Source organism: Sciurus vulgaris (assembly GCF_902686455.1).
Source record: "Sciurus vulgaris genome assembly, chromosome: 15".
In the NCBI taxonomy this organism is placed as follows: domain Eukaryota; kingdom Metazoa; phylum Chordata; class Mammalia; order Rodentia; family Sciuridae; genus Sciurus; species Sciurus vulgaris.
In genome coordinates this window covers 78,716,219-78,742,336 of record NC_136476.1, presented here as the reverse complement: position 1 = coordinate 78,742,336, position 26,118 = coordinate 78,716,219, and the positions used below count along the sequence as shown (strand labels likewise).

The following is a 26,118-nucleotide window of genomic DNA, read 5'->3' as shown; positions in this document are numbered from 1 at the left end:
CCTGCTCTGGCCTCCCCCTCGGATGTGACCTTGACTTGTTATTGAATTCCTTGTTATTGAGAATCTCTTGGGATCCTCATTTAGAATTCAAAATCTTTTTTTTTTTTTTAATTTTTCCTTCCCCACCCCAAGTTAGCAATCTGCATTTTGCTTCTGACTCTTTGACAGTTGTATTTATTATTCTTGATCCTATACTCTTAATTCTAGTTAACCCCATCACAGATTCTCAGGAAGAATCTAAGCTCTTCAGCTCAAATTAAAGACATCTGCATCACTTTCTTCTCAGTAACAAGTGTAGAAGAAAATAGATAAACTTGAGGTAAACAGTTGTGGTCTGGTAGATCCTACCTTTGGATTTTCTATCATGTTCAAGTCAGCTTTTACTCTTGGCCAACACAATAGAGGAAGAGGCAATGGAGGTAAGTAAAGAGACTTTATCATCTTGGATGACAGAGGAAGAGGTTATCCTAAGTTTCTGGAAGCACCTCATTGGTGTCTCAAAGATCTGTAGAGTTTTCTGAAGCCACAGGTAAGATTGTAAGATGAGAAACTGTTTCAGGGAAGGGAAGACCTAAAGGCTAGAGCAAGACATGCTAGCAAAAGGTACTTGACTAGGGGAACAAAGGACAGAAGGTAAGAAGCTGGACTTACAATGGTGAGATTTGAAGATTTATTTATTAATTTATTTTGGGGGGATGTGGGGAATTTCTGATGTTCACTGGTTAGTAACATAGACTGAGGAATCGCCAATGGGAATAGCCTGATCAAGGAATTAATAGGATGATCAAGCTGACCTAGAAATGAAAGAGATGTTGCTCTTTCCTAAAGTAATTTATGGTTCCTTAAAGCCTAAATGGAAACACTAAAGACAGGGTATGAAAGTCGGGGAAATACAGAGTTGTTGGCCAGTCTTTATCACCCGCCTGTTGATGAGATGCACAATCTACTGGGTTTTAAGAGATCCTCTGGCCACCCAGAACATTATTGGAATAGATCCAGTCACCAGAGTCTAATCTTGGGGAGGCATCATATTCCTCAGCATGAGATGGAGTAGGGAAGGAAATAGCTTAGCTTGTGGCTTTTTTTGATCTTATAGTCAAAAAAACTTGTATAATTCTGAGATGTGTTATTTAACTCAAGTGTAGGATTTAGGGGTAGATAATACCCCTAACTTCAAAATATGCACAATGCTTCAGCAAGTCTATTTATTTGGAGGGAAGATGTTCTTTAAAGATGAACTCTTCTTAATATTCAATGGAAAGATAGCTGACTTATGGACAGGGCACTAGTGAGAAAGCCTGGCACCTCAGTTTTTAGACTCTATCTTCCTCTAAAGCATAGTGAAACTTTTTTCAGTCACTTCGTTTATTTATCTGTCAATTAAAGTGAAGAGTTGGGCTAAATAAATGTTTCATAATCTCAACTGAGCATCAAAAGACCTGTGAAGGATTTAATTGTGGTTTTACGTACAGGTACCCAGACTGTATGTTTGAGGTGGGGGATAGGATTCTACAATTTTAACGAACATCTAATTTGATTTTGATAAACTGATCTATATAACAATACTTAAGAATCTCTGGACCAAATGATCTTTTATAGCTTTATCCAGTTCTTGAGCTTTAGTTTTCTTCTATGAAAGGTAAGTATATGAGATAGTATGGGAAATTGATACTAAAGATGTTCATTTAGGAATCCTGAGAGAGAAAATATAAATGCAAAGATAGAAAATTACTTACCACTTATTGATTAATGATGTTGTCTCTGGAGTACAATGCTATGAATTTGATATTTGTCTCAAATATATATATATATATACACACACATACTGGGTTGTTGTGAAAATTTATCAGACACCCCTACCCTCAGTTTTATTATAGATAAGAAGAATACTTTCTGCGTCCTACTTCATTGAATTATTAGAGGAGACGACCCAGGTAAGTGCTTAAGAGACTGCCTGGCAAATAATGAGCTGCCAACAAGTGTTAGAGGGCCGTGGGCGATGACACCAATGACAAAAACTCAAGTGTGGGCTTCATGTTTTCTTTCAGAAGAAATGATGAGGAAATAAATAGGCGTGAATCTTTCATGTGTCCTTTATTCTAAAAAGAGGTATTTTGAGATTTAAAATGTTTTATTGTGCATTATAATTATGCCTATTAGTGGGATTCATTATGCCATATTCACATGTGCACATAACAGAATTTGATTGCTCATTCCCAGTACCTTCCCTTTCTCTTCTCTCCTCCCTCCCCTGATCCACTTGCTCTTCTCTATGGATCTCCATTTCGTCATCATCATCATGATTACTTTAATTAGTTGTTTTGGCTTGGGTCTGAGGTGTCCCCCTAAAATCTCGAGTGTTAGGAAATGAAGGAATGTTCAGAGATGAAATGATTAGATTATGAGAGCTGTAGCCTCATATGATTAATCACTTGAACTACTGAGTGGTAACTGAAGCAAGTGGGACATGGCTGGAGGAAGTGGGTGAAAGGGGATGCCTTTGGGGATTGAACTTCATCCCTGGATCCTTGCTCACTTGCTCTCTCTGTGCTTCTAGCTGCCGTGAACTGAGCAGCTTTCCTCTGCCTCACCGTATGCCATGATATTCCACCTCACCTTGGGCCCAGAGCAATGAAGTTGACTAAACATGGACTGAACTTCTGTTACTATAGCCTTAAACAAACCTTTTCTCCTCCAAGTTGTTCTGTCAGGTATTTTGGTCACAAAAATGAAAAGATAACTAACACAGAAATTGGTACTAGGAGTGGGGCTTTTGCTGTGACTAACCTGACCATGTGGTTCAGAAGCCTTTGGAACTGATTTGTGGGAGGAGTTTGGAAAAGTTCAGAAGATACAGGTGGGAGAAGACTTGGAACATCATCGACTGAACTTAATGGGTAATTAAGTGGGAGCTCAGAAAACCAGATTGCCAATAAGAATGCAGACAGTAAAGACTGTGCTCATGAGATTCAAGAAGGGAATGGGGGCTCAATTGGGAGTTGGACTAGAGGTCGCACATGTTACATTCTGGCAAAATCTTATCTACATTTTTTTTCCATGTCTTGAGACTTTACATGAGACTGAATTCAAAGGTGATGAACTAAATAAAGTGGAGGAAATTTCAAGGCAGCACAGCACTCAAGTGGTGGCATGGGTATTGCTGACTGCTTTTAACCAGGTTTACTTAGAGAATTGGGAGCAGAAAGAAGAGAATAAAGAGTTTAAAATTTGCAATTTGCCCAGAAAAGAAGTACCTAAAAACTTAGGATCAAGCCATTAGAGAGAAGTTAAGTACTTTGCACAAAGACAAGCACAACGATGCTTTGACAGCAGCTCAGGGCTTAGCAAGACCCTACCCATGGCAGACTCAAGGGTTTAAAAGGGAGAACTGCCTTAAGAGACCAAGGGGGCACCCTGCTTGCACGGGATATGCCTAGGAAGTTATTTCCCCAGGATTTGTTTCACTATGCTGAGCTGCCCAGGCACCCAGAGGTCACTGCAGTCACAGTCTAAGGGGGCACAACTACTGCTTGAGCTGTCAGCAGATCTTGCTGTTATTCATGTGGTGCTGCAGTAATGCACTGGTCCTGCAGTAATGCAGGATGCTGGAGTTAGGGGGTCATGGAATCCTCCACTGAGATCTCAAAGGAAGGCTTGGGAGCACAGCCAACATGTTGCAGGGTTCAAACCCTTGCAGGAAGTCACTGAAAGGGTGATGCATGAAGCTCTGGCGATGAAGCTTAAACTGCAATGATCCTTAGAACTGAGAGAGACCAGAAATGTGGAACGTCTGCCAAGGGAAGTTGCTGGCTGTGGGCAGAGCTGTGAATGAGAGAGGCCATGTGGGCTGGGTTGCAGCTGGCAAGTCCACAGGGGTGGATCAGCCTGAGTCCTCTGAACATTATATCTTGCTGCTATGTGTTCTGGATGCCAGACATCATGGATTATGGGACTTCTTCATCCAGTTAGGTTCCACTATTGCTTTGGTCTCATTCCTCCTTTCTATACCCCTATTCCTCCCTTTGGAATGGGAATGTTTATTCTGTCATTGTTTATTGGATGCATATAACCTGGTTTTGATCTTTGTAGGAGCTCATAACTAAGAGTTTACCTTGAGTCTCAGAGGAGACTTTGGACTTGGAATTTTGAACAATTCTGAAACTGTTGACTATGGGAACTCTAGGGGATGAACTAAACTCATTTTGAATTGTCAGAGGGACAGGAGCTTTGGAGGGCCAGGGACAGGTTTGCTATGGTTTGGATATGAGATGTCCTCTGCAAAGATCATGTGTTAATGCAGGAATGTTCAGAGGTAAAATGATTAGATTGTGAAAACCATAACCTCATCAGTGATTAATCAATTTGTTGGGTTAATAATTTGAATGCACAGCTACAGGCAGGTGGGGCACGACTGGAGGAAGTCATGGTGTGTGCTCTTGGGGGTGATACTTTGTTCCTAGCTCCTTGTGTTTCTCTCTCTCTCGTGCACGTGCGCTCTTTCTCTCTCTCTCTCTCTGCTTCCTGGCGGACATGAGCTGGTATCTTTCCTCCACCATACCCTTCCATCATCATTTTCTACCTCAGCTTGGGCCCAGGGCAATGGGGTTGGCTGGCTATGGACTAAACCTCTGAAACTTTGAGCCCAAAATAAACCTTTACTCCTCTAAATTGTTCTCATCAGATATTTTGGTTACTGCAACAAAAAGATAACTAACATACTAGTGCATTATAATTATATGTATGTTATATATATTATGATATATATCTGATTCATTATGGCATAGTCATACATGGAGATAGCGTAATTTGGTAGATTTCATTCCCCCGTACTTCTTCAAGTCCTATCCTCCTCCCTTATGAGGGTTTTTAAAAAGAAGAATATTGTGCGTGTTTTGGGACCATCTCCCCAGATAATTTAAGATCTGGTTTCCCCTCGGTCCATTCATGTCAGCAGGCCTTCGCAGCATGGGGACTGACATGGAGCCGTAGAACGACTCCAAGACCGGGCAACACCAGGCACCAGCATGCCGCAGGCCTGGTGGGAAGAGCGCTCTCTCTACAAAAGGTTGAAGTGAGGAAAAGAGAGAGGAAAGGAAGCAATGTGATTCCTGGAAACATGAAAGAAAAGAAGGAGGGTCAGATGGCAGATAATGTGAGGACTGGGGTAACAATGAATTTAAAGGAAGATTTGGTGCTGGACATGGGGACTTTGACTAAGTGACAGTAGAAACAAAATCAAGTCAGGTCTGAGAACAGGAGGCTTTTTGTTAGGGCTTCTCTAAAGAAAAGGGAGTCACCACCCAGACCAGAGGGCTCCCCTTTGGAGGGAGAGGGTTGGTTTTATTCATGTGAAAGGGCTGTTCCAGAGGTGGGTTAAGGTTCAGGAATGTTGCCTGGCTGTCAGTACATTTTCTTTCTTTCTTTTTTTTATTATTTTTAAAAAATCTTTACAGACTGCATTTTGAGTCATTGTACACAAATGGGGTACATCATTTCGTTTCTATGGTTGTGCATGGTGTGGATTCATACCGTTCGTGATATCATACATGCACATAGGGTAACGATGTCTGCCTCTTTCCATTATCTTTCATACCCCCATTTTCCTCCATGTAATCTGAAGTTCCTCCAATCTTCTCTCACCCCCCCCCCCTTCATATATCATCATCCACTTATCAGGGAGAACATTCGGCCTTTGGTTTTCTGGGATTGGCTTACTTTAAAGGTGTGTTTTCTTTCCTAACGAAGGCACTTTAACTCTAGGAGGTGTGGTCAGTCCAGCACCCTGGAGTCAGGTGTTAGCTTTTTTTTTTATCGACGCAGCGTCCTGTGTGACATCTCTGCCTCCCTCGTGATAGGGATGAGTGGCTGTAGCCATTAAGAGAACAGGTAAGCGGGAAATGGAAGAGAGCACCAATCGTGGTGAGTAAGGAGTTGCGGATCCCCAGAGGCGTGGCGAGAGCACCCTGGCCTTCACGATGAGCTGGTTTCTGAAGCTGGCAAGGTTGCTGAGGGTGCTGGGTAGGGCACATACCAAGCTTTTAGTGTCAAACAGGTTGTGCTGCCTTTTCACGATGGTCAGGCTAGAGTTAAGGCCCAGGAGTGCATTTGCCCTCTGTCCCTATCATGGTCTGTATCTCCACTGGGGAGCTGGAAGATTTGGGAGTCAGCACAAGCAGTTTTATAATAAATCCAGCCTCTGTCTTCTCTAGCCTCCAGTTACCACAGTCATGGCGAACCAATCCAGCATCTCTGAATTTTTCCTCCGAGGAATATCTGAGTTGCCAGAGCAAGAGCAGTTACTCTTTGGAATTTTCCTGTGTATGTATCTTGTCACCTTGACTGGGAACCTGCTCATCATCCTGGCCATTGGCTCCGATGCACACCTCCACACCCCCATGTACTTCTTCCTGGCCAACCTGTCCTTTGTTGACGTGGGTTTAACCTCCTCCACCGTCACCAAGGCGCTGGTGAATGCACAGACTCGTCACCGTACCATCTCCTATTCTGGTTGCCTCACCCAAATGTATTTCTTTCTGATGTTTGGTGACCTGGACAGCTTCTTCCTGGCTGTCATGGCATATGACCGATATGTGGCCATCTGCTGTCCTCTCCACTACTCCACGATAATGAGCCCCCGGGTCTGTGTCCTGCTGCTTGCCTTGTGCTGGGTCCTCACTAACATAGTTGCCCTGACCCACACCCTGCTCACAGCCCGGCTGTCCTTCTGTGTTGTGGGGGAAATTGCTCACTTTTTCTGTGACATAGCTCCCATCTTGAAGCTCTCATGCTCCAGCACCCGTATCAATGAGCTGATGGTTTTTGTCTTAGGAGGCACCGTGCTAGTTGTCCCCTTTGTATGCATCCTCGTCTCCTATGTCCACATCATATGGGCTATCCTGAGGGTCCGGACCCCTGGAGGAGGGGGCAAGGCCTTTTCCACCTGCAGCTCCCATCTCTGTGTTGTCTGTGTGTTCTACGGGACCCTTTTCAGCACCTACCTGTGCCCTCCCTCTGTTGCCTCTGAAGAGAAGAACATGGCAGCGGCTGCAATGTACACGGTAGTGACTCCCATGCTGAACCCTTTCATCTACAGCCTCAGGAACAAGGACCTGAAGGCAGCCCTGGAGAGGCTCTTCAGCCACAGAAGACTTTCTTCCTGGATATAGTGATAGCAAGGATATGGACTTGGGATCCCACAAGGGGACTTCAGTTTGGGGGTCTGCCACACACTAGCCATTAGATCATCTTCCAGTTACTTAATCTCGCTGAGTTTTGATTTTCTCTTCTATAATAGTTTCTACCTAATAAGGTAACATAGAGGATTAACTGAGATGAACTATGAAATGCATGTGGGTTAGTGGCAAATGGTAGGCTTCAACAAATGAGAGCTATTATTATTATTATCACTCTTCATCCTTCCCCCAACCCAGAAATGAAAAATGAAAAACAAAACGAACAAAAACCCCATTAAGTGCTATGACTTTAACATTGAACAAGACAAAACCTCTGTTTTCATGACTCTTTCATCCAAGATCCAGCAATCATTTAAATTTTAAGAATGCCTGTCTTGTTATAGGACTAAGTGGAGGTTAAGTGGAAAGAAATAAAGTGTGGAGTTTACATTCCGGGTGCCACAGAATAAGTAGAGAATTGCCTACCAAGAGAAAGTCAATGTTGTGGGGCTGGGGATGTAGCTCAGTTGGTAGAGTGCTCGCCTATCAAGCACAAGGTCCTGGGTTCAATCCCCAGCACTGCCCTGCAAAAAAAAAAAAAAAAAAAAAAAAAAAAAAAAAGGCAATGTTTGGATGTTCCTGTGGGTCACCCAATTTCTCCTGGTTCCGCAAGACTTCACCAGGAATGGTATTAGAGCTCCTTGCATTGCTTCTTCTCCCTGCTGGTCAAAAAGGGCCAAGGCCAGCATCCTTCTTGGGTAGGACAGGACCAATGGGTGAGAATGCTGAAACTTTCTTTCCTTATTTGATGGCGGATTTGCCTTCAGTTCTAAAGGGGGCTTAAATTAGTTGCAGAGATAGAAAAAAAAAAATGATGTTCACAGGCATGTAAGGTTTCTTCTGTCGCTAAAAACCTATGAAATATTAAAAACATTTAAAAAATGAGTCCCATATAATCTCGATCCAGTACTTCTGGTGTGACCAAGTGTCTACTACCAACCTAGTCATCCCTCCCCACTGAAGCTGGCTTCTCAGACCCGACCTCCTTAGAATGTTTCAGGATCCCTGTGCTTTGTCAATGAAGAATTGCTGAAATCAAGCCACCCCAGGCTTCAGCAGCAGTTGAGTACAGACGTGAATCACTGAGAGCAGTGAGCCGCATCTGAGCACCTGAAGATTCCGTTCATCACAGGGATCGGTGGATGGAGTGAGGAGACCATCCTCAGACAACCACAGAGGGAGGAGTATGAGTATATTAAAATGAACCCCACTATTATGTATAACCATAATGTACTAATAAAAACACTAAAAATCATTTTAGATTCATAGATAATAATCAATTCAAAATTCATAGTTTTGTATATTTTTATCAAAAAGCTAAGTGAATTTAATTATTTATTAGAGCTGCTTCTACTTTTCATGTATGGCAAAGTAGGATACTTTTTGCTTACTCTTAAATTTTCATGTCAGAGTTGAAATCACACACACACACACACACCACAGCAAAGCTGAAATGCAAGTACTTTTGCTTCTAGGATGTTATGATTCTTCTTCATCACATTTTGTAAGAATAAATGTTAACTCTTGAGAAACATATAAACTAGTCCTTTGAAATATCAGTAATGAACAACTTCCAGTAATATTTGCAAACCTGTGAACACGTTATACATTCATGGTTTTCAAAAGTGCAGCAGACTGGGGCTGGGGTTGTGGCTCAGTGGTGGAGTATGTGCCTGGCATGTGTGAGGCCCTGGGTTTAATCCTCAGCACCACATATAAATAAATAAATAAACAAACAAACAAAATAAGAGTTCCATTGACAACTAAAAAATATTTTAAAAAAGTGCTGCAGACTTTGTTCTAAACCCAGTGAGATGCTTCATTAGGGAAGGTCATGAAACTTGGCCCTGGCATGGCTGAAGAGAAAGTGCCAAGTCAATTGCATACTTCCAATGTGATTTCCAGAAAGTCTATCCAAATCAGAAAGACCAGTGTGCTTTGGTCTGTCTACAAACAAGAAGAACCAGTCTAGGGGATGGGTGGATTAGCAGAGCAGGTGGTGATAAACCCTTCCAATGGGCAAGTCAGCTGGCTATTTCTTTAGAGGAAGTCACTCAACAGTGTCACCAGCCTATGAGTATGGAAGACAGCTGTTGACTTCTTTGGAGAGTGGTCCTGACAGAACTAGGCAGAACTTCATGGATCTGAAGGACAGAACTGGAGTTTAAGATGGGGAACTGAGAGGACTCCGATCTACTGATGGCATCACCAATGTGGGGAGGCAGGTGCAGCAGGTCCAAGATTGTGTCCAGGCTAGTGAAGGCATGCTTCCTGTGGACCTGCAGGAAAGGTCCCAACCCTGCTCAGGTTTTGGCTCTGGACAAATGGACAGTATGATATGCTTCTGATCTGTCTTTCCCCATCTACACACCCAGCAACTCCCTCTGTTAGTCATTCAGCTCTAGCTCAAGCCAGAGCAGATGTGTTGCTGTGTCCCAGGATGATTGATTGCTTTGGAATTGGAAATATAGCAAATGTGTCATGCTGCCTAGAGTCACAATTCAGCAGTATCTGTACAAATTCTGCTCCAAAACTCATCTCTGTTAGGTAGGGAAAACTAACTTTCATTTTCCTTAGTTGTAGTGTTAAGCCAAATATATTATGGAGTTCATTTAAAATGAGAATGTTAGGTGTTTTATAAATTTTCCATCTATACTAGAGAAGGAGTTAAAGGTCAGATGGGTTCGGTGAATGGCCTGAGGCCACACAGCCACCACTCTGGTATAGCTTAAAATTGAGATCTGTTTTTCCTTGCTTGCAGCTACCTGGAGCTGAGTCTCAGAAGCACTTGCAATTCTGTTTATCCTCAATTACAGACCTCAAGAAAGAGACCTATGGGGCCCTTCACTGGATGCAGAAGATGTGATATAGAAGACAAAGATAGAAGATTACTCAGCCTTACAGTACAAACCTAGAGTCACTAACCTGAGTAGAAATGAGTTTTAGGGAGATAGATAATGAAGAGAATGAATGAGAAAGGGGCCAAGTTCAGTGGGGCAACCGAGGCTCCAGACTGGATGCTCTGTCTTTCTCATCACCTGTTGGGACTAATGACAGGTTAACTAACTCAGGCTGACTCTTTACTCCCTGGCGAGAGAGCAAAATGAAGGCTCAAAGGCGGTTTCAAAGGTTCATGATGATAAACCGGACCACCGTCAGGGATTGGTTAACAACAGTTCCGCCAACATGATCAGCTCGTGCTTGCCATATAGTCCAATGGGACTCTCGCCTGCGTGAACCCCCCTGCCTTGCAGACCTTTAAGCTAATTGGTTCCCGCCTAGCCCCCACCCTACATAAAAGCTGTGCGATTTCCTCAATAAACGAGTTCCTGCTGTGACTGGTCTCCCTGACGCGTCTGATTGTCCTCTGCCGGGAGGGCTGGGAGCCAGCCGTCAGTCGGCCCTACCTATCCCGGTCTGACCCTGTTGGGGAGTGTCCCCTTCCCTTGTTGCTGGTCGAGAAGGGCAAGGGGGCTTAAGACCCTGACAATCACCTACCTGAATTGAGCCAATGTCTTGATTAAAATTCCCACATGCAGTCAGGAAGATTCACAGACAGCTGCTCTGAAGGTAAATTATTGAATGAAGGTTACTATAGTCTAAAAGGGTGATCAGTGTTCTTAAAAGCAAGTCAAGTTTCGCATCCTTAAGTGGAGCAGCTGAATCCATAATGGCAGATGGTTTCTTGGTATTATAAAGGGTACTATATGGTTTCTTCTCCTGATCCTCAACAATCATCACCACCACCACCATAAAATATAAGAACACTGAATGGAATGAGAAGGAAGGAAAAGACATACATTTATAAATTCTATGCTGAGGGATCTCTTCAGTCAACATCATCCAAAAATTCATCAGAATGTTCCCAGGAAATAAGAGGAGAAATTTAAGTACCACTAACTATGCGTTTCTAATAGGCAAGAGAAATCACCAATAAGATCAACTCAGAACTCACAGTTTACACTAAATGGTTGCAAGGAAAAGGAAGTAGTGACAACAGAATGCAATTAAAGTAACTAAATATTTACTGAGCACTTGTTCTGTGCTGGGTCCAAGATTAGGAGTCTAGCATTTAGAAATATGTGAATATGTGTGTCTGTTGTAGAGAGAAGAGCAAATGTTATCGAGACACGATTGTTGCCCTATTGAAGAGTTTCTTCAGAGCCCTCTTCATGTCTCTGTTCCTAAGGCTATAAATGAAGGGGTTCAGCAGTGGGGTGACCACTGTGTACAAAATAGAAGCAACTATGTCCTTGTTACTGGAGGTGCCAGATGAGGGGAAGAAATAAAGTCCAATAATTGTGCCATAATATAGGGACACCACAGAGAGGTGGGAGCCACAGGTGGACAAGGCTTTGCAGATCCCTTGGCTAGATGGAACTTTCAGGATGGTGGCCCCGATGCGGACATAAGAGATCAGGATGCACAGCAGCGGTAGAGTCATGACTGCCACTCCCAGGGTGAAAATGACCAGTTTGTTGAGGGAGGTGTCTGAGCATGAGAGCGCGAGTAAGGCAGCAAGGTCACAGAAGAAATGGGGGATGGTGTTGCCATCACAGAAGCGCAGCCTAGCCAGGAGGAGGGTGTGAGACAGGGCACTGGTCCAGGACAGGAGCCAAGACACCGCTACCAGCAAGGTACATAGCTCCTTTCTCATGATGATGCTGTAATGCAGGGGGTGACAGATGGCCACATACCTGTCATAGGCCATTGAGGTCAGAAGGAAATTGTCCAGATCAGTGAAAAATATGAAAAAATACATCTGTGCTATACATCCTGCATAAGGGATGGACCGATCCTGAGTTTGCATGCTCATCAGCATCTTTGGGACAGTGACAGATGTAAAGGAGATGTCAGTGAGGGCCAAGTGGCTGAGGAAGAAGTACATGGGGGTGTGGAGGTGAGAGTCCAGCCTGATGAGCAGGATGATGAGCAGGTTCCCCAGCAGTGTGGTCAGGTACGTGGCCAGGAACAGGGCGTAGAACATGCCTTGCTGCTCTGGCTGGATGGGGAGCCCCAGGAGGAGGAACTCGGACACACTGGTCTGGTTCTCCCTCCTCATGCTGCTCTTCTCTCTACTGAGACTGGAGGGCCACTGAAGAAAGTAAAAACAAACAAGCGTGACTTACAGCAGGCAGACAAAAATGAGATCTGTTCTAATGAAAAATACTGTATGCCAGTATCCATCTGCATTTCCATGTCCCTGCCTAAAAAAACCTTCTAAAATAGAATTTGCCAGCAGAGAAGAGAGTCTGATATAGAAGAAAAGCTGGCTCCATTGGCACTTTTCACCATCTAGGGAAGAGGCAACCCAGACCAAAGTGCGACTTGCAACCGGGTCTAAGCCAGTGAAGAGAAAACCTCCATGGGCTTAGAAGAGGAATATTAGATTAAAATGTCCCCCAAATCTATTCTGTTTCTGTGCTTTAAAAAGTATAATCATTAGGCCGTCTCATGCCTTCAAGTTGTGATCTACTGAACTTTTGAAATATGACTTCAAAATCCATTAATCAGTGAAGTATGGGGCAGAAGTTTCAATCACATAAGCCTAAAGACAACTGGATCAAAAATTAAGCCCCAAAGCTCCCACTATATGAAAAATTGATGAGAAAAGAAATATATCCATTGGTTAAAATGTCACTGCTATAAAAACAGAAAACATTATTGGCAGTTCCATATTTATTATAAATAATATATTTGTCAGGGTCTTTTAGATCATTTTCTAATAACCTTCTGATAGAATGAGTTCTCATGGCACCATGAAAACACAATCCACAATAGAGTTTTTATCAACAGAGGGTAAAGAAAAGGACCACTGATGTATCCTGTCCCAGTGTTTCACTTCTTTATTGGGCTCCCAGAAGCTTGACCTATAGCATTTGCTAATCTGTCCAGTCCAAGATCCAGTTATATCGAGGTCCTCCAGCTCATCAGTATCAAAGGTATTACAAAATGTATTTGTGGCCCTCCCCATCAACCACTATCTACCCATGAAAATACTCTAAAAACTAAGTTATCAGATACTATAAGACAAGTGGGAAAAAGATCTATGTCTTAAATAAAGTCCCCATTTAAGCCCCAGATCAGTTAAATACCTACTAGAGATACCTATAGACAGTAAGTCAATACAAGATGTTATGATCTTATTATAGTAGTTCTTAATTGGAGGAAAAACTTAGAAGTTTTATATGGCTAAAAATTCTTTGCTTTTCTAAGCTGGTGATTTGAACATGTGCCCATGCATATGGGTGTACCATCTCCCTTTGAAACTTACTGACAACAACCAACATATTGGATGTGAGATTTCTGAACACAGGAGTACCTGGCCCAGTTCTAAGTCTGTCCCTGATCATTCCAACATTCCGGCTCTCCTTAGAACTGTCACCTTAAGGTATGAGCTTCCTGTCTGAGCCTGCGTGGCGTGTTGAGAAAAGCATTACAGTCAGGAATAGACTCATTCTGTCAGCATCACTCCGTATTTGTGAGTTCTTGGCAAGCAGTAAAACCCTAGCTTCCTCGTCTCTAAACTAGAAGTAAGATGCTGAGCTTAGGTTCTGAGAATATCCTGAATATTAACAGAGACTGATGACTCAGATGTCCCAATATTCTGGACTCCCCCCTCTCTTTCTCCATTCTCTTCTGGTTTCTCTCATGCTATAAAATGATGAAATGATGACTCCTTCCCAAAGTTGTAATTTTATCTGGTTCATGAGATTTAGGATTTTAATAAAACCTCCTGGATTTAATTAAGCCATGTCTTTTTTTTTTTTTTTTTTGTCTGTATGAGCTCTAAGTAAAGACCACGTAATGACTCTCATTCCACCACACCCGACCTTCTCAATAATACCTCAACAACTGCATGTTGATAATGGATATTTTCTTGATAGTGAGGTCGTGTGCTGCAGAAGGCAAAGCCCAAGCTTTTCAGCCAGACAGAAGGGATTCAAACCCCCTCTCCACCATTTGCCAGCTATAGGTCTCTGGGGAAGATGTTGCACCTCTAGGAACTTCAGCTTTTCCTCTGTAAGATTGGAATAACAGTCCCTGCATTTTACCATAAGAATTAAGTAAAATAATGTCTGTCAAACTCTCTCAGAGGAGGTGTCCTAGATGAGGTGACATAGTTTTTATTAAATATAGAGTATGAAGATCTCTAGGGAAAAAACTCAGTGTCTTCTCTTTAATGAAAACCAGGGGGGAAAAGTAACTGTGTTGAAACATTCAAAATCCTCTTTTAGCTATTTAGAACTACACAATACATTGCAGTAGATCTTTCCTAGGACCAGGGTTTGATGTCTGTGAGGAAGGTCTGAGACTACACCAGGAATCAGAGGTAAGAAGTCTTCAGGTTCATTCTAACAGGGTGTTGGAATATGAGTGCTACACTAAAAAAAGAATCAAAGCTCTCTGGCCAGAAATGACTTCAAACATAGGTATAGACAAAAACAACAGTGCTTCAAATGGAAGGGACATCAGAGAGGAACATTAGAGAGGACTGGTTTACACTACACACATCCTGATATCCCAAACATGAATGACGACCCAGTACCTCCAGCCTGGATTTGGGGATGTGCTTACTAATTTATGTAGTCATCTGGCTCTATTCCTCACCTCCCTAAGACTTGAGAGAGAGGTGTGCATGTCATTGGCTAGTGGTGGTTGCTATATTCTTGTCTTTAGAAACTAGGAATAAAAAATGATTTCAACATAGAGAGCACAGAGAGTTTCTGAGTACCTGTGCACGTACACACACCTGCTACTGGTGAAGAATGCCCGGTCCTGCTCTGAACTTCATGCTCAGGTTATCCTACTCCCAGAAATTTGCACTGCCTTCTCAGCTCCTCTCCAGGAGACCCAGATTTTGCATATAACTTCTGTGGCACTGATATCACAGAGAAAAGTCATGAGCCTGGAGCTTGCTTCTCTTACTTCACCAGCTTCAGAAATAGAGATGTGAAGACTTCACTCTCTCCACTAGGGTTAGGACCCAATGGGACAGGACACCAAGCTTGTGACTAGAGACATGAACTAAGCATGTGTTAATTTCTCAGAATTCCTCTTACTCCCTCCAGGACAGATGCCCTAGGGCAGTGGTCTCTAAACTTTGATATTCAGCAGAATCAACTGGGGACCTTGTTAAAGATGCAGATCTCAGCTCCACCTCCAGAGATGCTCATTCATGAGATCTGGGGCCACATATTTTCTAAGGGCAGACTTTGAGGAAGAGCATCAGGGTGCATTCCCTGAGCTCAAGAGATGGCCTGTCCTGCCAGAATTAGATTGCCCCTGGTGAGGTCATAGTTTGGGATGTGCAGAGGGATTTTTCTTTCAAATGGAAATTCCCTTTTGTTTATCTGTTTGTAAAATTAATTCATCTCCATGATGTGAATCCAAATACTATGGACATGAAAACAAGGGCAAAAGTTAAAATACCTTGCCTGTTCATTATTCATTTCTAAGCCTTCTAAAATGTTTTTTTTTATTAGTAATCATATATATTTATGCAAATGGGATTCATTTAATAATATTTTGTGGTTCTCTTTTCTATAATTGTTGTGCTCACATTTATATTTCCATTTTTATGGCTCAGGAATGAATATTAGATTTTTAATTTCTTATTAGAATATTATCTATTATAATAGAGCTTAAAAATTTACTGCATCCAGAATTAATTAGAAAATACCAGCATGAATCACTGTTTCCTTTATAACTAACATAATTTAAGCTGTCTTTTTCACTCTACCTGCTAACAGAATTCATGGAGGTGTTATAAATATGCATCTGACAACTTCCAAGGCTGAGTCCTTAGACCAGTTCTCTTCAAATTCTACTTCACAGTTCTGCACCATCAGTGCTGCCTGGGAGCTTGTTAGGAATGCAAATTCTTGGGCCTCACCTCAAAACTACTGAGTCAGAATTTGTGGATGTAGATCCTAGGAATCCATACTTAGCAAGATCTCCAAGAATTCTTATGTACCCTAAAGTTTGGGAAGGCAGTATGTCCATGAAGGGTAGTCAGGGCAGAACCTGCAGTGGCATTTGTAGGAAAATGATGGTACCTTCAGGTACCTTCAGAGAGTTTGCACTCTTATTTGGTTATATTTCTAAAGAGGTCAACATAAGCATCTTCATCAATGATTGAGTTTGAGAGCTAAACAAAATCAATGGCACAGTGTTGGCAAAGGGGGACTCCTGGGATGTCTTGACCACCTACCAGGCACTTTGGTCTTCAGAACTGTGACCTTGTACATCATGAGTAGAGAGTAATACATTTACTTTTATTTAAGTGCCAAGTTGTTTATGTTCTTTGATTTCAGTAGACCAATAAAGATGAAAATAAAACCCACTTATTCTGCACAGGATAGAAGAGTGAAATAATACAGCAAATTCTTAGATTCTGGGTTGTTTTAAAGCCTGGGACTGTGGGTCAACAATATAGGGGTTTCCAAAAATCTCAAATAAGGGACAACCAAACTCTGAATTACTGTATTACTTATGACCCCCAAGTTTATTATAAGTAATAAAATGAATTTCATATAGCTGATCAAAAGCTATTTATAAGAAACTCAAGTTGAAAGTACAATAGATTATTAGAGGCTAGGAGATGTAAATGTGAGAAGAGGTGGAGGAAGGTTGGAAAACAGCTATCAAAGAGCCAGGCAGGAGGAATTCTAGTTAGATAGATTCTAGTGTTTTACAGTGCAGTTGTGTGACTACAGTTCCCAGTAACCTCTTCTAGGATTTCTGAAGAACTAGAAGACAGGTGCTTGAAAGGTTCAAACAAAAAGTAACAATAAGGAGATGGAAATGCTAATTAATCTGATTTGATTAGTGCACAATTGTGTACATGTACCCCATAAATATGTGCAATGATTTTGTGTTAATAAAAACTTAAAAAAAAATTTAAACCTAGTTGTAAAGGAGAACATTGTATAAAAAATAAAATTCTGGTCAACAAATATTTATGAGATACATTCAACATGCTGCCCTTTGTCTTAGGGTTGGGAGACATAAGAGGTTTTGAAACACATTCAAATGGCAATCAAATATAGCACATCAACCAAAATGGAGCTCTGACTAAATAGATAGATAGATAGACAGATAGATAGATAATAGATCAAGTCCAGTGTTACTGTGAGAAAAATGTTGCTCTACTGAAGAGTTTTCCAAGGGCAGCTTTCATGTCCCTGTTCCTCAGGCTGTAGATAAAGGGGTTCAACATGGGTGTGACCACTGTGTACATGATTGCCACAATGATGTCCTTGTTAACGGAATTGCTGAACGTTGGAAAGAGGTACTGTCCAAATATGGCTCCATAATACAGAGAAACGACAGAGAGATGAGAGCCACAAGTGGACAAGGCTTTGCAGAGTCCCTTGGTTGAAGGCGCCCTCAGGATGGTGGTTCCAATGTAGCCATATGATACCAGGATACAGACAAATGGCAGAGTAATGACTACCACCCCGACTGTGAACATGACCAGCTCATTGAGGAAGATGTCTGAGCAGGCCAGCTTGAGCAGGGCGGCCAGGTCACAGAAGAAGTGGGGGATGGTGTTAGCAGCACAGAAAGACAGCCGGGTCAGGAGCAGGGTATGAGAGAGGGAGCTGGCCCAGGACAGGACCCAGGACAGAGCCACTAGCGAGGTACATAGCTCTTCCCTCATGATGGCAGTATAGTGGAGAGGATGACATACGGCGACGTACCGGTCGTATGCCATCGATGTGATGAGGAAGCTGTCCAGGTCAGTAAAAAATATGAAAAAATACATCTGGGAAATGCACCCTGCAAAAGCAATGGACTTGTGACTAGTTTTCATGTTCACCAGCATCTTTGGGACAGTAACAGACGAAAAGGAGATGTCGGTGAGGGCCAAGTGGCTGAGGAAGAAGTACATGGGGGTGTGGAGGTGAGAGTCCAGCCTGATGAGCAGGATGATGAGCAGGTTCCCCAGCAGCGTGGTCAGGTACATGGCCAGGAACAGGGCGAAGATGACGTCTTGCTGCTCTGGCTGGATGGGGAGCCCCAGGAGGAGGAACTCAGACACGCTGCTCTGGTTCTCCCTCCTCATGCCGCTCTTCCTTCTGACGTAGATGAAGAATGGTTGGGAATATTAGGGACGGAACTCTGAAATAATCATTTTTAGCAGTCATGTAAAAAGGATTTATGTACTATTTCAAGAGAGTGGGAAACAACCTATTTTTCCTTATCAGTTGGTAATGGGAACTAGAAAGATCATTAATCACAAATGTTAAGGAGGGACAGCATTTTTTGTTCACTGACCAAACAGAATTCTTGCACCAGTGCCAGTGAGAATTAAATTATGGAAAAGATGATGCAGCCAAGTTGCTGCCCCAAGGAGTATTCCAAATCATTAATCATGGTGCAGCAACAACTAGACTTGACTTCTACATCCATTGCTAAATTTTAGGCACAAGGTGGCCTTTCCAAATGAAGAGATGCAGAGTATAAGACCGTTCTTCTCAAAGAACTGTCATCAACATACATACAATTTTATGTGTTTCAATTAAGTAGAGGGCCCCTAAAAATTCTTGACTGTGTCAATTTATTCTCTTTGTTACAACTAAAGATACCTATTTTTTTAAAGTCTTTATTTCAGTATGACTTCCCCTGGTTCAAAATTCCAAAATATTCCCTCTGATCTATCTATGAGTTTGTCAACCTTAATATGGTTTAACAATCCTATTAAGCCTGTCTCTTCTACATTTCTGATTGATTTTCTCTATCCTCATTGCTTTCCCTGTTGTTGAGTTCTCTGTTCCAACTTTCCTGAAGAGACATTTCCATTTAATGTCATTTAAATTCCTTTCCCTTGGTGGTGATGGGGTTTTTGTGATCTCACGTCCTGTTGAGAAAGCAAAGACAAGACTGGCTGCTAGAAGATATTTTAGGCAAATATTTGTTTGTGCCATATCTAATGGTCAACACAGGGTAGGTTAGGTCACAATTAAACAATGTTCAACATCATGTTAAATGACAAAGTTTCACAGTATGTATTTTTCTTCCCAATCTGGTACTCCTTTCCTCCCTTGCTGATTTCACAAAACTCATCCTGCATGAATTGTGAAGGCTACTATCAAAAGATGGCAAAGGAAGTGAGATTTTCGTTGTATCCCAAGTTTTCACCTCCCTCCTAGGTGCTCCTGTCATTTTAAAACACAGCATCTAGTCAGTTGTGATACACTGAATAGTCATCCTGGAGATGTCTACATCTTTGTTTCCAAATCTGTGACTATGTAATGGTACACAATGAAGGGGAATCAAGGCTGCAGATGGAATTAGGGTTGCTAATCAGATGACTTTAAAACAAGGAGACGGTCCTGAATTATCTGCACTAGTCAATGTCATTACAAGTCCTTAAATGTGGAAGCGCATGCCAAAGGGTCATAGCCAGAGACAGAGTTGAAGATGTTAAGCCACCGGTTTAGAAGACAAAGGAAGGGCTATGAGCCAGGGAAAGCAAGCTAGCAGTTGGAACAGGCAGAGAAACAGATTCTTCTCTAGAAGGAATCCCAACATTTCGATCTTGATCCACTGAGAACCATCTCAGATTTCTGATCTCTAGAACAGCAAGATGGTAAATACATGGTGCAATTTTTAGCCATTGCATTTGTGGTGATTTGTTAGTGTGCTAACAGGCTTACACTTCAGTGCTGGAATGACTTCAGGTTCATCCAGCTGTTCTGGGAATCTGGGCACCAGTGTGCAACAAAGTCCAAGTGTTCTTCCACAACTCCACAGCACAAGAATGCACTGGCTCAGCAGAGCAAGTCCCTACCTAAGACACAGGGAGAGGAAGTTAGTCTCAGCACAGGCATTTTTTTCTCGTCATACAGGAGATATAAACCACCCCATCTCCCAAAACAATCTCAAGATCCTCATTTTTTAAATAATAAGAAGAGAGTTAATAGGGGCCTCTTATTCATCCAGTGACTTTCTAACCAAGAGCAAATAAACCAGTGACAGGTTTCAGAACAGGTGAGTCTGTTAACTCCATGGACCTCCCCCTATTCCTGGAAGGCATCCTCACCCTAGCTTTCCTACAATGTTAGAAGAATTAGGCTCCAACCTCCTTCTTTGTCTAGGATCCCAAGAGTGAATATTTTTCCTTCTCTTTTCTTTCTCTTCCTCCTCCTCTACCCGCTCACTGGAGGCAGTGAGACTGGAAAGTGGGCTTAGGTTTTGGAATAAGATAGACGTGGCTCTTGTTCATACTTTGATCAAGGTGTTTTTGTCCCACAGATTTCTTAACCATAGAAAACCTCTGGAATCTCAGGATCTTTGAACAGTGTATAGTTGTACTCTGTGAGGTGCTGCAAAGATGGAAGGAGATGACACAAGCACTGTCCCTAGTGCCTTTGCTTCTGTAGTGTTGAATAGATTTTGACCCCCCAACACACACACACACACACACACACACACACACACACACACACACACACATACACTACAATCAATGGCAAATTTCAAATCTACCCAAAGAGGAACCAAAGAATTCATGCTTTTTTATACCTAGGAGGAGATGATTGATAGCAGTTCCTTTCCTGGGTTGATACTTTGGACAAACACATGGAATTAAGTAGAAATTATTGGCAAAAACCAACGTGGCAAGTCAGGAGCAGCCATATAGGACACATGGGAACACAGGGTGAAAATGATCGTTCTAACTACTGCAGTTATCATTCAGGTGGATGAGAAGGAGCTATTTCCCAGGAAAGGAATTTCAGGCTTGTCCTTCCAGAAGTGGCCGATATCCTGACACCCAACTGCTGGACACAGTGTCTGTGCCCCAGACTGCATTTGAAGATGAGCTGGATAATTTTGCAGGCAGCAAAATGCCAATCCACAAGCAGCCTATCATACCCCAGGCGGAGAGTCACACAAGATGAGGAGGAGTGACTGGGCTTGCCCTGAGCCCGGCCTCCTGCACCCTGCCCTCTTCGATGACCATGACCCTTCTTCAACACACTGTCTCTTCAACTCAAGTCCCCTCTTGTTACTTCAGAGCCCATGACTTATCTGAACAATTCCTATGCAGGCAGCCATGAGGAACCACAGAAGTGAGCCTTTGCAGAGACATTTTTCCTTAGAAAACACACACACTCATTCAACATCTGGACCTTCAAAACCTGCAATGGTTAGTTAAGGCACTAAAGATTGTTCTGCCTAAAGAGAGAGAAATTTTTGTCATTAAGGAAAAAATTATCCTAATGTCGGTAGTTACAGCATTCTTGTAACCAGGGAGAGAGACATTTTGGGAGTGTAGAAGGCTTTCCGCTCACTGGTTGAAATACTTAAACAACTTTGGAATGCTTAAATTCTGTGCTGTGCAGACATGGTTTTCTAGGCAGGATCCAAGGCAGAGGGAATTCCTCTTGCATGCCTGTTTCTCCTCTTCCTCTACTTTTCTCTCTCCTTTTTCTCATCCTGTCTTCTTGTCTCTCCTTCACTTTTTTTCTCACTTTTATCTTTTTCAATCTTCACTCCGTCACCCCATCTCTCTTTCTTTTCTCTTTCTTATTCTGTTTTTTTCGATTGTCTTTTCTCACTCATGCCCGAATCTGCCTTCTGAATTTTCCTCTTCTATATCCATATATAAGCACTTCGATTGCTGAGGGGAAAAAATATACCCATTTCCTCCCCATCACTGACCTTGACTGCTTTTATGATCAGGTATTTGGTAGGTGAGTGTGTCCTGAGGTTCTCTATGGGACCTAAAAACCAGTTTCCAGGATCCTAGACATTTCTGAGGCATCAAGAAGAAATGCTAAAAGCTCAAATTCTCGTTGCTGTTTGCCAGTCCTAGATCTATGAATCTGAGTATAACTAAGACTAAAGAACCCTGGGGTGTAGGGAGCAGACCTTGCAATTTCCAGGTAAAGGCACCCATCAGACCTCAGTTAATTGCCCCTTTCCCTGCTTGATTCCTTGAGGACAGCAGCCCAGTGGGAGCTATGTTTGTCCTGGGAACCTGAGAAAGGATCTCAAGGAGCTCTTGGCTTGTCTTCTGCTCTCCCCTTTGCCTTCCCAGCCTTAATCACACTTGGTATGGGAGAGATCTCAGGGAGGAGTAAAAATAAACCGTTTCAAACCAGGTCCAAACGGAAAGCTAAAAGATCAGCTGGCCTCTGGGAATTTAGGTAGAACAATGTCCTTTCTAAAGGGATTTTATTGGGCCCTTCCCACCAGGTAGCCCAGAGGATGTGACTTTGTGTTTCTTTCCTCTGATGATCCTAGAAATACAAAGTGGAAAGAGACAGGGAAAATAACTTTTCTTTTGAAGTTTTATGGCTTTGGGGACAAACTTAGGTATGGTTAAAGCAAATACAAATAGTTTTCCAGGGATAGAAAGAAGGAAGAGAGGGGTCAGAAATAAACAAAAATACAAGAAAATGAACTTGCAAACAGGAAAAAAAAATTGATACATAAAATTCAGAAAAATTGACTCACATTTGAAAAGCTTCAGGTTTTTTGAAGTTGTCTCTTTGAAGAAAGTGATTTATTTATTGTACTATTTTTTAACTCTTAGGGGTGAAATATACAGATGAAATATAGGAGTATTTTAGCTTTATATCATAATCCTTGAGGGTTTGTTGGTCTTTTAGATGCCTGGGTTTAAGAGGTGGTAGATACAGCAAAGCTTGTATCTGGCAGCCTCTTTAGGTGTGATGATGCTGTATTATGGCCTCAGCTTCATGAGCTTTGAAACAAAGGGATTTGGAGACCCTTTCAACTCAGAATGGTTGAAACCCAGCAGGTTTCCAGGCAAAAGCCAGGAAAGAAAGTTAACAGCATGTAGCAGACTCACAAGCTTTTCATAAACCTCATTTTAATGGTTGGGTCATAAGAGTGTCAATGGATGTCTATCCCAGTCGACAAACCTTTCCTTATTGATGGAAACTAGGCTGTAATTTTTATCTCTTAAAATTATGCGGTAACTAGACATCTTTCTCCATAAAGCTGTTTCAGTACAGAGCAAAGTAGAAACTTTGTCAAAGCCTTCCTCACCAGCTACCCAACTCCAGTGACTCCTATTTTGCTGTAGATTGTGGCACATCACTCACGGTTGTCTTCTCTCCTCAAATTAGCCATCAACGTGGATGCTTTTAGCATTTGCACAAGTAAACCATCCAAGAATGTGTCAGTTTTGCTCTTTTATCTTATCTTCAATGACTTCCATTGCTTTAAACTCATCTCTTCTCATGGTTATACCATAAAACCTGGAACTTCTGTAATATCTGCTAAGCAATCTGAATGCATAATTCTATATTTTTAATTATTTTCTCCTGTTGCTTTGCCCCTGCCTAATCCAACAGAAAAGTTTTTGATCGCTTTCTTTGTGTGCTACTCCACAGACTTCTGAAAGAACTCAGTATTCTATTCTGTAGAGTAATAACGTGGAAAATAACTGCAGTTTTGAACAGAGGAATTTTGTATGATCTGAAATATATTTTAATAAAATCACAAAAAAAACCTGGAACTGCTTTACCTATAAAATACTAAATTTAGACATTTCATTCCTCCTCTTTCCACTCTACCCATTATGTAGGCACTAGATATAAACCTATCTCGTCTCTGATCCTATTTTGTCCCCAGACTTGTTTTGCCTTCACTCTCTCACCTCTCCGGGCTGGGTCTTGCGGTTCATCGCTCCCGACAATCTGTCCAAGTCTTAGGCATGGTGGTCTTCTATCCCACTCACACAGCAGAGCTTCGTGTTGGCTCAACCCACCTGGCCAGCTTCTGTACTTCCTTGTTTTCTATTTATTCCTCAGCACACTGTAATCTGATTCTTGTCCCATTGCTCATGGTGGTTGTGCCTGGTCAAGTCATCAAGATCCCCCTTACCATGACATTTGATGGATGGTTTTAGCACTTCATCTTTTTCCCCTTGTTTACCGTGACCCCGTATTTCTCTATTCTCCTCGTACACCTCTGGTTGTTTTTGATGCCTTCTTTGGGACATTCTTTCTCTGCCATTTCCTCGGTTGTTAAGGTTCTTTATAGTCTGTCCTCAGCAACTGTTCTCTTAGCTTTCCGTCTCCTCGCACCTCCTCGTCCTCTCCCTCTCCTCCCCTCTTTTCTCCTTTTCACTTAGTTTTTCTTACTCGTTTCTTTTCTTTTTAGGTGTTATGGCTTGGATATGAGGTGTCCCCTGAAAAGCTCATGTGTTAGGTTCGAAGGGGAAATGATTAGATTATAAGAGCTGTAGCCAGTGAATTGATCAACTTAGTGTCTTAACAATCTGAAGGAACTACTGGGTGGTAACCGTAGGCAGGTGGGGTGTGGCTGGAGAATGTAGGTCACTGGGGGCGTGCCCTGGGGGGGTCATATCTGTCCCTGGTTCCTCGTGCTCTCTCTCACTCTTCTTCCTGGCTGCTGTGAGCCCTTCCACCAGGATGTTCTGTCTCATCTCAGGACCAGAGCAATGGAGTCAGCCAACCATGGACTGAAGCTCAGAAACTGTGAGCCTAAAATAAACTCCTCCTCCAAGGTGGTCTTGTCAGGTATTTTAGGCACAGGGACAAAAAGTTGACTAACACGTTCAGCCATCTAATCCTCTTTTATGGACCATGAATTTCTGCCTCTAGTCAAAATGAATCTACCCAACTGCTGAATTTCTTCTCCTGGAGAACCCATAGGCACCTCATTCTCGGTGTATTAAAACTTCTCGGATTTCTTTCTCCTTCTAAGTCCCGCAGCTATGTGAGTAGCACAATCCCACCAGATGGCCGAGTCATGAGCGTTTAGAGGTTTTTAACTTCTTCATTCACATTATTTTCTACAACCTTATCAAAATCAGTGCACATAAAAATCACCTTATGTACATGTATGATTACACGAATGGTATGAATCTACATCACGCACAGCTATAGAAACGAAAAGTTGTACCCCATTTGTGTACGGTGAATCAAAATGCAGTCTGTAAAAATGAAAGAACAATAAAAAATGACCATATCAGATCCTGACTTGGGAGGACTTCATCTAATTCTAACGGCACTGTCCCTCTGAGACAGCCTCTCAGCATCTCTTACCTGAACGATGGTGGCCACCCTGTAAACAGACATGCTCCATGGTCGTGCCTGGACTGCGCTTGCAGGCTCATTATCCATTCACTACCTACATGACTAGTTTTTAATATGACCCCCTCTGTCTTTAATCAAATCCTTCCAGGGCTCTCCCTTTCCCTTTGGTTGAAGTGCATATTCTTTAACAAGGCTCTGCGTGATTCATCCTGTCTAACATCTCCTGGTTCATTGTGAGACTTTTCCCTGGTTGAACTGTTCATTTTTGCCATCTTAACTTCCTTGACAACATTTTTCAAATGTGTCGTGCTCTTTCTTTTCCTGGTCTTATTGTACTCCTGTTTTCTGCCTTCTATGTGTCCTCCCTCTCCACTGAGCCTTCCATTAGTTTTCATCGAACTTTCTACCTGGGGTCCTTGCTTACTCCTTTAATTTGAGTTTGATGCCCCTTCTCTGTCCTCACACAGCATTCAGATATCGTCTTTATTACAGCATTGGCCACAGACCATGTGGACCATCCAGCAGAACGGATTGGGAGCTGCTTGAGAGAAAAAGGAAGTACCGTGTCTTTCAAATCTTTTCTCACTAGATTTCACAAATCTTGCCACAGAGCCATTACATGATATTATAAATAATATTAAACAATGAATGAATGATGAGTGAAAGAAATAATGAATAAAATACCACCTTTCCTGTTTCTTTTCTACTTTTACCAATCTGAATGGATTAGGTTTCTGAAGTTTTCTTATATGGTCAAAGAGTATTTCATGACCTGGTTTATGTACCAGCCATTACAAGTGTCTAACTAATCAGAAAAAATTCTTGCATGTATTCAAGTG

At 42.2% G+C, this 26,118-nt stretch overlaps 3 protein-coding genes across 3 annotated transcripts; 1 reads left to right on the top strand and 2 right to left on the bottom strand.

Annotated features, from left to right (window-relative positions):
* Nucleotides 1–6,227: 6,227 nt before the first annotated feature.
* Nucleotides 6,228–7,166, top strand: OR1N1 (olfactory receptor family 1 subfamily N member 1; the record flags this gene model as incomplete). Its single annotated transcript, XM_079112162.1, has 1 exon — nucleotides 6,228–7,166. One exon carries the CDS (start codon nucleotides 6,228–6,230, stop codon nucleotides 7,164–7,166), a length of 939 nt encoding a protein of 312 aa, XP_078968288.1.
* A 4,186-nt stretch (nucleotides 7,167–11,352) lies between these two features.
* Nucleotides 11,353–12,294, bottom strand: LOC306644907 (olfactory receptor 1J4-like; the record flags this gene model as incomplete). Its single annotated transcript, XM_079112161.1, has 1 exon — nucleotides 11,353–12,294. The coding sequence occupies one exon, from the start codon at nucleotides 12,292–12,294 to the stop codon at nucleotides 11,353–11,355; it is 942 nt and encodes a 313-aa protein (XP_078968287.1).
* Nucleotides 12,295–17,361: 5,067 nt separating this feature from the next.
* LOC306645752 (olfactory receptor 1J2) lies at nucleotides 17,362–18,303 on the bottom strand (the record flags this gene model as incomplete). The annotated part of the gene is made up of 1 exon (XM_079113839.1): nucleotides 17,362–18,303. One exon carries the CDS (start codon nucleotides 18,301–18,303, stop codon nucleotides 17,362–17,364), a length of 942 nt encoding a protein of 313 aa, XP_078969965.1.
* Between the last annotated feature and the right edge of the window lie 7,815 nt (nucleotides 18,304–26,118).